This window comes from Schistocerca piceifrons, chromosome 6 (assembly GCF_021461385.2).
Source record: "Schistocerca piceifrons isolate TAMUIC-IGC-003096 chromosome 6, iqSchPice1.1, whole genome shotgun sequence".
Lineage (NCBI taxonomy): Eukaryota > Metazoa > Arthropoda > Insecta > Orthoptera > Acrididae > Schistocerca > Schistocerca piceifrons.
In genome coordinates this window covers 194,135,232-194,149,223 of record NC_060143.1, presented here as the reverse complement: position 1 = coordinate 194,149,223, position 13,992 = coordinate 194,135,232, and the positions used below count along the sequence as shown (strand labels likewise).

At 42.7% G+C, this 13,992-nt stretch overlaps 1 protein-coding gene across 1 annotated transcript in view; it reads right to left on the bottom strand.

The window, feature by feature from the left end:
* Positions 1-5,658: 5,658 nt before the first annotated feature.
* Positions 5,659-13,992, bottom strand: part of LOC124803231 (dipeptidase 1-like) — a 638,586-nt gene continuing 630,252 nt past the window's right edge. The window contains exon 14 of the mRNA XM_047264411.1: positions 5,659-6,580. Within this exon, the coding sequence (XP_047120367.1) occupies positions 6,479-6,580 (102 nt within the window). The 3' untranslated portion in view covers positions 5,659-6,478. The remainder of the gene's footprint in view (positions 6,581-13,992) is intronic.

Sequence of the window (13,992 nt, the reverse complement as noted above, 5' to 3'; positions counted from 1 at the left end):
TACAAGGCGCCATTTAAAAAAACTCATACCACTCTTCATATCTTTGTAAAATGTCTGCATGTATCTTAGCACTGCAGCTATGAGCATTAATTTCTATGTGCGAATCTAATTAATGAGAATGCTGATTTTTTTCAGTTTCTGGAAGTCAGTACTTCTGTTTCTTGTTTCTTATTTGGGGAGGTGATGTTTCCCTTTGTGTGTTGGCTTATTCATCGTCTTGTGGTTTTGGGAGTCCTAACTCTACAGTGTGAGATTTGTTTTCGCCATCATGTATCATCAGCCTGTGAATGGGCATTAAAACCTGAAAGAAATGTTCTCCTCAGGTAGTCAGAACACAAGCCTGTCTCTTTGGGTAAGAAATTGAAAGCCACACCCTGTGACAATTTTCTATTATCCTTTCCCATTACTGACAGACTTAGTTTTCACACTCCTTTATTCTCTGAAAGTTAGCTGAGAAAGTTGGAAATTCGCATTTGTGTAGAAATATAACAGTTTCACTAAAATGTTTTTGTGGGGAGAAGAGCGAAATTATTGTCATTCCACCCACGCAACCTCCTTTCCACCCACTCTCCCCTTGGATCTCCATCTAGTTTGTACACAATGCCATATGCACCGTTCTTATATTTTCAGCTGTGCAGGAAATATCAGGCCCTTCTCGTACGTTCTTATGCCTCCAATCGGCCGCCTAAAACCAAACACAACACAGCATACAAACGCCTGAAGTTTGATAAAAAGTTGGTTTAGGAGACGCTTTGCGCATATCGCTGAGTAACTACACACATAGAAAAATGTTTTCCATCAACTCGGTTCCGAGAGTTCCAGAACCTGTACAGAAAATCGGAACAGAGGTCAACACAAACTTCATTTCTGCCCTTTTTATTGCTCATGGAAACACACGTTGCATGTTGTACCACCGTATAGCAAGACCTTCAAAGGTTGTGGTCCAGACTGCTGTGCACACCAGTACCTCTAAAACCCAGTAGCATGTCCTCTTGCATTGATACATGCCTGTATCCATCGCGGAGTACTATCCACAAGTTCATCAAGGCACTGTTGGTCCAGATTGTCCCACTCCTCAACGGCGATTAGGCGTAGATCCTTCAGAGTTGTTGGTGGGTCATGTCGTCCACAAACAGCCTTTCAATCCATTCCAGGCATGTTCGTAGGGTTCATGTCTGGAAATTATGCTGGTCACTCCAGTCGAGCGATGTCGTTATCCTGTAGGAAGTCATTCATTCACTGGATGCGCACGATGGGGACGCGAATTGTCGTCCATGAGGATGGCATTCACATATCGTACAGCCGCTACGGCGCCTTCCATGACCACCAGCGGCGTACGTCGGCCCCACATAATGCCACCCTAAAACATCAGGGAACCTCCACCTTGCTGTCTTCGCAGGACAGTGTGTCTAAGGCGTTCAGACTGACCGGGTTGCCTCCAAACACGTCTCCGACGATTGTCTCGTTGAAGGCATATGCCACACTCATCGGTAAAGACAACGTGATACCAATCCTGAGCGGCGCATTCGCCATGTTGTTGGGCTCATCTGTACCGCGCTGCATGGTGTCGTGGTTACAAAGATTGACCTCGCTATGGACATCGGGAGTATAGTTAACCTCATGCAGCCTATTGCGCACAGTTTGAGTCGTAACACGACATCCTGTGGCTGCACGAAAAGCATTATTCAACAATGTGACCTTACTGTCAGGGTTCCTGCGAGCCATAATCCGTAGGTAGCGGTCTCCACTGCAGTAGTAGCCCTTGGGAGGTCTGAGTGATTCACGCCATCGACAGTTCCTGTCTCTCTGTATCTCCTCCATTTCCGAACAACATCGCTTATGTTCACTCCGAGACGCCTGGACACTTCCCTTGTTGAGAGCCCTTCCTGGCACAAAGAAACAATGCAGACGCAATAGAACCGCGGTGTTGACCGTCTAGGCACGGTTGAACTACAGACAACATGAGCCGTGTACCTCCTTCCTTGTGAAATGACTGGAACTGATCGGCTGTCTCACCTTCTTCGCCTAATAGGCGCTGCTCATGCATGGTTGTTTACATCTTTGGGCGAGTTTATCGACATCTCTGAACAGTCAAAGGAAGTGTGTTTGTCTTGAGGAGTTTTTGGAGCGGGGGTTATGCAAACCTTTTATTGATGTGTGTAGGCCTGTGTGGTAAAAGCCATGTAGCAGTGTTTCATCCAACACTGTTAATTTAGTGCTTCTTTGCTGAGCTACACTCAGAGTCGTTTGCTACATGTAATAGTTAGTCGATCTAATAACTCATAGCACACTAATGTGACACCACTTAATCTTATGGCTGTCTGAGGAGTTACTAATAGGTTGAACTTTAGCTAACTGCAACTTGTAGTTGCGCGTGCCTGATGTGTTTCACCCAAGTATGCTTTCTTCACTGTGAGTTGTATCCTGTAATGTAATAAGTTTATACTGAAGTGACAAGAGTCATGAGATATGTCCTCACATAGCGTCAGACGTCCTTTTGCTCGGAGTAGTGCAGAAAACCGATGCGACATGGACTCGACAAACCGTTGTAGTTCCCTTGCAGAAATACTGAGCCAAGCTGCCTCTATGGCTGTGCATAATTGCGGAAGTGTTGCTGGTGCAGCATTTTGTGCACGAACTGACCTGTCGGTTCTGTTTCATAAATGTTCGATGGGATTCACGTAGACACTCGAATTGTCCAGAATGTTCTTCGAACCAGTCCCGAGCAGCTGATGCCCAGTGAGAAGGTGTATGCAATATGTAAAAATTCCATTGTCGTTGGCTGAAAACGATCTCCAAGTAGCCGAAAATAACCGTTTCCAGGCAATGATTGTTTCAATTGGACCAAAGGAGCCAGTCCAGTCTACGTAAACACAGCCCTCTCCTTTATGGAGCCACCACCAGCTTGCACACTGCCTCGCTGACAACTAGGGTCCATGGCTTCGTTGAGTATGCGTCACACTCGAATCTCACCATCAGTTCTTACCAAGTGAAATCGGAAGTCGTTTTCCAATCGTCTAGGGTCCAACTGATATGGTTACGAGCCCAGGAGAGGCGCTGCCGGCGATATCGTGATGTTAGCAAAACCACTCGTCTTCTGCCATAGCCTATTAATGCCAAATTTCGCCGCAATATGCTAACGGATACGTTCGTCGTATGCCCCACACTGAATTCTGTTGTTGTCTATGCAGAGTTGCTTGTCTGTTGCGCTAACAACTCTACGCAAGCGCCGCTGCTCTCGGTCGTTAAGTGAAGGCAGCTGGCCACAGAGTTGTCTTAGGTGAGAGATAACGCCTGAAATTTGGCATTCTCGGCATAGCCTTTACAGTCTGGCTCTGAAAATATTGAATTCCCTAGCGATATCCGAAATCGTATGTCCCATGTGTCTAGTTCCGCACTCAGAATCGTGCGACGATTATCACATCGGAAACCTTTTCACATGATCAATGCACTGCCCTTTTACACCTTGTGTATGCGATACTGCCACTATCGTATATTCGAATATCGCCGTCCCACGACTTTGGTCACCTCAGAACATAAAGTCTAGACATTCTCTAGAACATTATTTCCTAATACTCTTCTACCCTTTCTAACATTTGTGCGGTGCCGATGTTGTTTTGGAAGATTGTATACGGCGTACCGAGAGGTCGCCGCCTTCCGCTGGGTGGCGCCACGGCGCCACCAGTGAACCCCCATCTTCGCTTCACATACAAATGTAACCTTCCAGTCTTTGTAAGACAGCAGACGCTGTGCTCCCTCAAATCTCGGAAGAATCGCAATGGACCTGGAAGGACAAAGCACGATGCTAATATCTAGCCTGTGATCCACATTACTAAAGTGAGGCAGAGTGGATGAGTTATGCAAAAAACATGAATACTGAAAATGTAAAGAAAGTTTCTGATACAAAATTTTTTATTGCCTTGACTGCGTTTATATAGACTGGATTGCCAGTTGCGATAGTACTAAGCTGGCATCTTCAGATCCAGAGAGTGTATGTTATGAAATCATGCTGTTCGATAAACCACACCATTTGTATTCTTACCACTGTGACGGACTCATAAAACGAGAGTACAAGATTAAAAGATACAGCAGTGTCTTCACATTTAAACAACCATACACTCTTGGCACATGAATGAACGCCGCATGTGTTTTGGTTGGACGCCGGCTATATGCAGTATGATACTATGAGTGGCTTATGTGACAGACATTTTGTTTGTTTGTATGTTTTGTTTGTATGTGTTCCATTTTGTCGTGAGTCCACCATGATGACGACGGTTCAGTAACAATCTCAGTGTGTGGAATGATTTATTCAGTCCGGATCGGTCTCACAGCGTCAAAGGAACTTTCAGCATGGCACAGCAACGACCCTCGTGGAGACGATACGGCGTTGGTACAGGAATTTTATGCAGGTATGAAACGCTTACTTGAAGTATCATACTGACGACCTGGAACAAGTGAAGCTGACACATAACAGATACTGTTGACAGGGGTGGTTCATTTCCTTGGTCTCCTTGATAGCCTGACATTACACCAATGGAGTTCTCTCTATAGCAGTATGTGAAGGACAAAGTCTACCAAGCGCTTATGAAACACGTCTGTGATTTAAACAACCGGATATTTGCTGCCATTAACACAACAAATGTGGACATGTTGCTCCGCTTCCGGATAGAGCTTGAGTATGGACTGGATGGTGTGAAGGACACCGCAGGTGCATATGCTGAAATTGGTTGAATGGAATAAAACTTTGTGACATAGTGTGCCACATGATCCTAAAATCATCGGAATTTAATTAGCTTGGACGCAGTGACATATTGAAGTTTTTTACTGTACCTTTTGACACACCCTGTATGTAAGTATTCTTCTTGTAATCTTTTTCAAGACACTATCCATCCATTAAACTCATCATCCAAATCATCTTACAGTTTTCAAAGACTTAAATGGTTATCATTGAACTTCAAAGTTTTTATTTCGTCGCCCCGGATTATTATTAGCTTTCCGAATTTGTTTCGTTCCTTTTACTGCTTGCTCTAGGTTCCCGACTGAGCAAAATGGAAATGCTACAACACCGTTTCATTTTCTTCTCAACTACTGTGTTCTTTTCATGCTATTCCACTTATAATTGCACTCTGGTTTCGTACTGTGCTGGGGATAATGTTTCATACACTATATTGTAGCCCACTACGGTATAATGCTTTAGTAACTACGTAATATATGTATTTAACAGAATTTGTTATATTAGTGTAAAGGTAAAGTGTTTGTACCTGAATTTCAGAAGAAACTTCGTAATTACTTGTGTCAGACTGGTAAACACAATGGATTACTAAACATTACTCAGACTTCAACGTAAACAATACACACAAATTTTACTTGAGAAATATTTCCCGCAAAAGTATATTAAAACAGATCAGATCAGTTCGTAAATTTTATACACTTATTTTGCGAAAATTTTATATCTTATACCAATAGGTTTAGCGCATATTAAAAAGAATTGTTACAGCAAGCTCTCAACATAACAAAATATTGAAATATTTAAGAGTAGAACAGTTGCTAGGAGGATAATACCAATTTATGTTCATTCATTGTGCTTGAAACTTTTAGGCGAATAATCTGTACCAGTACATGCTAGAAATTAGCGTACGAAAATGTTGTGAACTGTTTTAGCGAGGTAAGGAAGGAGAATAAAGGAAACATTTCCTTTTTATTGATATGATGTATATGCTTCTGTACATTTCTTTATGCGTATACGCTGGTTAGTACTTTTCCAATAGCTTTGGTCCAACATAAAATTTTATGCACTCTACAACATGTAACAAAACGGAATAAATACAGACAACTCTGATTTTTGCACAGTAAGTGTTTTAGTCGCGCTTATCTACCGTTATTTGTTCGTTCAGATTCTGTTCGCTGACATTATTTTGCTTCAGTCGAAACCGTCACTTGCGTCCTGATGTTCCTGAAGTGGCACTTGTATTAGTTTTTCGTAGATATCAGTCGTTTCACACTCCACTCGAAGTAGTAACAAGACAATTGAACGTGGAAGCTGCTGTTCATTAAATGCGGAAGTATAATCCCGAAACGAGCACATCCACGGTCGGAGTGTTCTGCTGTTCGTAAACTCTGTGAGGAAATTAATAAATCGATGAACGGATTATCAGTATCTGCTATCATGAATGAAGGGAAGACTAATTCACTTTTGTGAGCATGGAAAAACAATCAGAACATTGTGCTGCCTGAACTGTCCAGGAAAAGTTTGCAAGTTGTTGCACAGTAGCCCTCCACAATAGGTATTAAAACTGTTGGTAGAACTCGACGGTGAAGTTGCTGACTTCTACAACAGTCGAGCTCGTTGAGTACTGAAACTCCCGCTTCAGAGGACAGTAGCCCACTGCAGTCTGGTCGATGCACACAGAGGCTGTTCCTCTGGGCGTTAACTTGGAGGAGCGTGCGGAGTCTCCTGGTGATGGACTGCTCCCGATCCTCACCTACCGAGACAGCCAGCTGCGTCCTTGCCCTCGAGTTCCGCTGGGGGAACCACGTCCTCGTATGGTTCAATGGCCAGGAGTCGCATTTCTTCCTTTACCTGCAACATAATGTGTTCGGTCTCTGTATCAATCGCGATACGTTGAAAACTCTAGGAAGCTGTAATTGCAAATACATGTGACGCCACCTTCAAATAGGGTAACCTATTAGAAACACACACCTTATTCGATTCTGAGAGACTAGATTTAATTACATTGTGCATTCCGTAGACCTATACTGAGGTGACACTGCGGTGTGGCATTAAATACTTTATGTGGAAACTGACTCAAAGAAATATCCGTCCCAGCATAAGCCTTAAGCGGTTCAGGGGAAACACGGAAATCCTAAATCCTAGCCAAAGCAGGCATTACTTTCAGGGGTCTAAAGGTTAGCATCGCTACCTGTAGATCCCAGAATTACGGATTCTGTTCCCGCCCAGGTGGGAGATTTTCTGTGTGTTATCATTTCCTCTCATCTTCACTGACGCGCAGCTCGCCGAAGTACATGTATCAAGTGGCCGAACTACCCAAGACAGTGTCTGTCGGCTAGTGCCATACGATTATTTCACTGAGAGCGTCCCGTTAGAAACTGACTAAGCTCCACAGATCGCGAATTGGATGCCTTCTTAAAGACACGTTTCGCACTACCAATAATAACATCTCCTGTCATTCACCAACGACGGAAGCACGCCAAGAACTCATAGCTACGTCCAGTACCATCGTCAAACATAATGTGGAAACCTTCACGATACGGCACCTGACCACTGTGATGGACGTAATTTTGAATTTTTGAAATGGTATTGTAACACTATAACACAGTGCCTCACGTATTTTTCAATTACTTAGCTTCTCGAATTTTTAACCATTTTTTGTAAATGTAAGTATTAAGAAATTTTGTCATTAATTAGTGTTTGTGAGAAAGTAATGTATGTTGATACGATAGATAAGAATTATTTATGTCACATCATTACGGTAAACTCGCTGGCCATATAAGGGATGTTGTTATTATATAAAGTACAGAGAATATCTTTCGTGTAACAAAACATCGTTGGCGCGAGTGCGCGCAGTCATAGAGGTGAAGGCAGAGAAGTAGTTGTGAAACATCTGTGAAGTGGAACAGACATGTGTTGGGGCGTAAATACTGCAGTTGGGTCTAATGTGTTTTAATACGTGCCCTTGGGAAATTATACGTTGGCGAGCAAGTGTGTAGGTACAGTACAGAGTGTTTCAAAAAGGACTTTACAATTCTGAAAATTCATATAAATTAACTCATAGTACCTACAGAGGTGATTGTATCGTCAATTTGTAGGGAAGTACATCACGTTTTGTCTCGCGCAGTTCGCTAGTGCTGAATCACACCGTAATGAGTGCTAGCAGCAGTTGCGTTAAAGATGGCTGCGTTCACTGGACTTGCGAGTGTTTTGGTTTGAAGAGTCGAAGTCGGCGACAACAATTCAGCATAATTTCTGTACCAAGTACGCTAAAGATCCTCCTAGTAGGCCTACAATTTATGAACTGCATAAATGTTTTGTAGAAACAGGGTGCTCAGAAGGACATCGGAAACCATCACGTCGTCCCAGCCCATCCGACGACGTCGTTGAGCAAGTGAGATAACGTTCTGCTAATAGCCCTACGATATGGATCCGGCGTGCATCTCGCGAACTGTAGATATCAGATAGGACTCTTTGGCGTGTGTTGAGAAACCGTTTGCATTTGAAACCGTACAGATTGACGATCGTACAAGCAATAAAAGATACTGAGAAAATTGCTCGCAAGAACTTCTGTGCGGAAATCTATTAAACTAGGATGAAAATTTCTTGGATCAAATCATCTTTCCTGTGGAGTGTTTTGCTCGCTTTGAGGCGCCATGTCACGGATTACGCGGCCCCTTCCGCCGGAGGTTTGAGTCCTCCCTCGGGCATGGGTGTATGTGTTGTTCTTAGCATAAGTTACTTTAAGTAGTGTGTAAGTCTGGGGACCGATGACCTCAGCAGTTTGGTCCCTTCGGAATTCAACACATTTCAGCATTTGAACATCTTTTCTGACGGGTCGACTTTTCACTTAAGTTGCAAGGGGTAACATACATAACTGTAGGATTTGGGGCAGTAAAAATCCACATCAAACATTGCAACTTGTTCCTGATAGCCGTAAACTGAACGTTTCTTGGGCATTGAGCTAGAACGAAGAGAACGGCGCCTTTTTTTCCGTGAGAGAACCATCAACGGGATAGTGTACCTGGAAATGGTACAATTTTTGATACCACAGATCGATGTGGATGACCAAGAACGAAATGTTTACATCACGCAAGATGGCGCACCACCCCGCTACCTGGCTGACGTCCAAGATTATCTCAGTGACCGCCTCCCAGGCCAACGGATTGGCGGTGATGCGTCAATTGCATGGACCCCACGTTCCCCAGACCTGACACCACTCCATTTTTTAAACGGGGTTCATCAAAGTTATCATGTTTGTACCTTCTGTACTGGCTTCTCTACCCGAACTTAGAGCAAGATTTACGCCGCCACTGAGCAATTTACACTGCAATGCTACAGCGAGATTGGGAATAAATTGACTTGCGATTGGATGTGTGCAGGTTAACCAACGGAAGCCACATACAACATCTTTAGCTTAAAGTAAAAAATGTTCGTGTGTTTCCATACAAAAACCACTGAACCCAGCTGTACATCTTCTGTTAATAAATTTATATGAATTTTTAAAGATGTGAAGTCCTTTTTGGAACACCCTTTATATGGTCGCAAGACGATTTTCGAAGTATTGAAGAATACTGCGTGGCCCAAAAGTATTTAAGCTGATCACTAATCAAGAGGAGCCTGTTGCCAATAACGTGTCTTATAATAAGCACTACATAGCACCACAAACATCACCTCGCAAAGTAAGATCGATGTAGTACTTCTGTAGTTGTGTAATAAGCATTCCAGCATCTTAGTAACGTTCTGGAACATTATAGTGTAACTAGGCAAAGAACAAACTTGTTCATTGACCAGAGTCGTTAACCATCAGCAGCGGAATGTCCTTTCACCATAATTTCCAAGAAAGTCAGAAGGAAAAAAAAAGGTCGAAAATAGATAAATCTAGTAAATTTACAGTTGACTATCAATCAATTGTTTACTGTGTTCGGAAGCAATAGTAACAATAGTGGTTCGAATAATACGAGTATTTCACTACTACCGAAGACAGTTTAAACTAGAAATGATTTAAAAGAGATTCATATTAAATGACAAAAGTATGCTGGTTTTCTGATAATAAAAGCAGTTTTAGAATTTGTTGTATTATGTAAGTAATATTATGTACCCACGTTTGCGTAATATTATTACTTAAAAAAGTCGTTACTGCATTAACCTAAAACGCAATGATTTGCAAAGTAATAGTAAAGGATGAGAAACAGTTTGTGTCACGACCCAGCATATTTTCTATTGGACAGCATTATCGTGAGTTACGTAACACAATTCAGTTTTCCGTAAACGGTTGCTAGTCATTCATTATTATTAACGATAATTATGGTAACTAACACCACTGACTTCTAACTGAACGTCTTTTGTGTTCATGTTACACGTGTCTGTTACATGTTGGTTAGTATGTGTTCATTTTCTCCCGTTGCTGCATTGTCTTTCCAGCACTATCTTTATGCAATTTCAATATATTTACAATCATTTATCACATTTAACCTTTGTCGTTTTGGAGCTGGTGACCTTTTTATTCTTCAGTTTATATTATTTTGATATAAATTCTGTCATTGACAATTGTGGCAAACTATACGGAAACATTAATGCAGTCTTTTTTATTTTATTTTGTTTTACTTCTTTTCTACATTTACATCGTTGTAGTATGTATTAATAAGCACTAGTGTGATAGCGATCAGCTTGTAACTACATGATTTCTATCGTTGAACATTGGTCTTCGGATTCGATACCTCGTCTCCATTAACAGCGGAGCTTTACGTACACGTGTCCCAATAAAAACCTTACATACACCGTAGAGTGCAGGTACGTTATAGTACCATCTAACGATGAATACCTAAGTGTGTTCTAAGACGATCTTCAGGCGTCACAAGAAATCTTGCACTTGTCAACAAAAAAAACGATCAAGGTTATATTCCAGACGTTCCGTTGCCCATCTGCTTTGCGTACCACGGTCCTCGTGGGTTTGAATTATGGTTCGTAATGGACTCCTAGAGATCGAATTACTTCCGGAGACTGCTGCGTATCTTCTGGGTCGATATAATCCTCCCAGTTACCACGAAGATTGAAGCGCACAATATTTTAGCATTCTCCTTGAGGTAAGTGCAAGCCATGTTTTGGAGGAAGCCGTCCACATCAGTAAGCTTTGAACATGGCGCCCTCTATGTTGCAAACAAAATTAATTTAATTAAAGCTTGAAGATAGCTGTTAATAATCTTTGTGCTGTATGTCCACGATGCTGAGGACGTCATGCACTTTTGTGAACAGCTTACTTTTCCTTACCCTATCTTTTTCCTTTTTTTTGGTTTAATTTCACGGAAGCGCTACCACCTAGTAGTTGGACTTCTTAGGTGCAAAGGGTGAAGGTGTAATTTTCTGTTTATTTCCGGGTGAGAAGGGTAATAAGCATTAGGTGCTTTGACCCTCCTAAGGTGTTGGTTATTGTAATACATTTTGTTTAATATTGCAATCTGTGCCAGATGACTTTACATTTCTGTCACACAACGTTACACTGCTTTTCCTCCTATTTTTGTTAATAAACATACATTACTTTCTTATGTCATTGGGATGCCTCGATGAAGGCGCGGGGATCTCTGATGCGGTGCCACTCCCAGGGGCAATAGACCAGTCGTAATCAACAATTCTCATAATGGGCCTTGGTGCTTAAAATAGTAGCGAGTTGTTTGTGCGTGGATGACACGATTACTTCCCTAGTGCTGTCCAGGTGCAGCTTCTGATGGAGATGCTCTACGCTTGCCCATGTAGATGCTCAAAGGATTAACTGGAGGCATCGGTTTTGTAAGGGTTTTGTCAGACTTGCGGCGGCTTGAGAATTCTGTTACTGATGATTCGCCAGAAGGAGCATCCGTATATGAGTGACGGCAGAATCGTTGCTCGGTGGAGGTGTACTTTTTTCCTCACGTTCAGATGTTGATAGCAGTGGATATAACCGATGAAACTGGTGCATGGTGTTATGGCGTTTTCACTGAAGGTGGTCCTTAGAGGGGAGGTATTTGCCAGGGGAGTGCGACGTTGTGCAATATGAGATGATCTTTGAGTTCGGGCCTGCCGTTAATGATCATAATGGGGTGAGTCTTCTCTGCATTCAGGGTAACGCGAATCTCTGCTTTCCATAATTCAAGAAGTGTTAGCGGACGTTGCAGGTACCGTATCGCTGCATCGACTCTGGACTCTGTGGCTGCCGGTAAGGATCTCTTATCATCTGACAATTGTGCAAGAACGACTTGTGGAAGTAACGGCAATAGAATCGGGACAGAACAAAGAGTCTGGTAGTCGCTGAATGCTGGACCACTAACCATCAATTGGAACAAAGCGGTGATTACTTTGAAGATAGCTGTTAATAATATTTGTGCTGTATGCCGGCCTTTTCGACAGTGACAAAGGCCGCCGTTGCATAGTCCCCGTGGGTCATATTACGTACTTCATACTGGGTAACCTAGATGAGCAGGAGTTCGATCGACAAACGTGGCTGGAAGGCAAACTTGCCTAGTCATGTCATATCCCCTTCGGTGATTGCTGGGCAAAGTCGTCGGAGAATGATCCGTCCCAGTACGTTTAAGGGTGTTGGCAGGAGGCTGACGGGCCGATGGTTTTGCGGTTGGCGATGATCCTTACCCGGCTTTATTAGTGATACTATGCGAGTCATCTTCCAGTCGGACTGGAAGTATCCTAGCAGATAGCAACTGTTAAAAATGCGGGTTTTCAACACCAGAGGTTTGTGCGGCAACTTGCTCAGCCGGTCATCTGTTATACTGCCTAGTCCCAGGGCTCAGTAGCTGCTGAGTCGTCGTATAACAGAGCAGACCTCCGCCGATGTCGTTAGGAGTGGTTCCGTTTGTCATGCCATTCGTCTGGTGTCTTCTGCCTGGCATGTGAGCAAATCCATCGGTACGAACTATCATAAAGTATTGTAGTGATTCACTTCCTCAAACAAAGGAGTGTCTTGGTTTGGATACATTTTGGATACTTTTCAATAAGAGTGTTCTACATTGTTTACCTGGGCTGTGTTCAAAATGTGCCTCGAATGGCGCGAGACTTATCACGCTCTCATTTTGAAATGCGGCAGAAGCTGAATCTCCGTTCAGAACTGAGGGTTCAACGCTCTTAAGTACGTCCTTTACACAAATGGTCAGTAGGGTACTGGTAGAATAAAATATATACAGGGTGTTAAAAAAAGTATTCCATATTTTGAGTGGTGACAGTATGGGTCGAAACTAGTGAAAAGTATCCAGTGTAAATGGCCCTTAACATTCGTACCTAAAGAGATGCGAGCACCTGTTCACCTTCGCTACTGTGAAACCCTTAGCTTTTACTGCAAGCTCTTTGCTACTACTAACTGCTTGCAGAATGCAGTAAACAACCTCTGTTACTGCCCGTGGATACAACATGCAGTAAACTGGAGTACAACAGTAATAACAACGAAGAAAGCTTTTATACTTTTGGAAACGTCTGCATTTAGTTAGACTAACGAAAGAAACCGTTAGTAATTCTGAAAAGGAACTGAGGACAAATGAATCGTCGTAGACAAAAAAAAAAATTAAAAATACCCAACACAAAACGTGACCAACCCGCAGAAAGAGATGTATCTACAGTGGTCAAAATAAATGTTACATATTGCCGAACTTTAATGTTGATCCTTTTGGTCAAGAATTACATTATGATATCAATATATTGATCTGTTTGTGATGTTATTATAGCAGAAAAAGTCCACATTTCTACTGTGAGGAGGCCGTATATGCAGCCTGTAGTATCCGTATTGCCTGTAAACATGGCAGTTCTTGTGCAGTATGTAACTACGAAAGTTGTGTTCTAGGCGCTTCAGTCCGGAACCACGCGGCGGCTACTGTCGCAGGTTCGAATCCTGCCTCGGGCATGGATGTGTGTGATGTCCTTGGGTTAGTTAAGTTTAAGTTGTTCTAAGTGTAGGGGACTGATGACCTCAAATGTTAAGCCCCATAGTGCTTAGAGCCACTTGAAACATTTTTTTTGAAAGTTGTGTTGCTTCAGGATGGTTCGAAGAACAAGAACGTATGATCAGAGGCTCCACGTAGTCACTCCAGTTGAGCGGCGAATGAGTCAGCTGGATGTTTGCAGCGAATGTCGCTGTGAGTCAGATTGATATCTCTGGAATCTGAAACAAGTTTCTAGCGACAGGATCGGCTGAGAATCGTCGCAGTAATGGCGGCAGAAGGAATATAGCAGGTGTGTAGGACCGAAAGCTGCATCTAATAGCAGGCAGAAACGCTGAACATCGC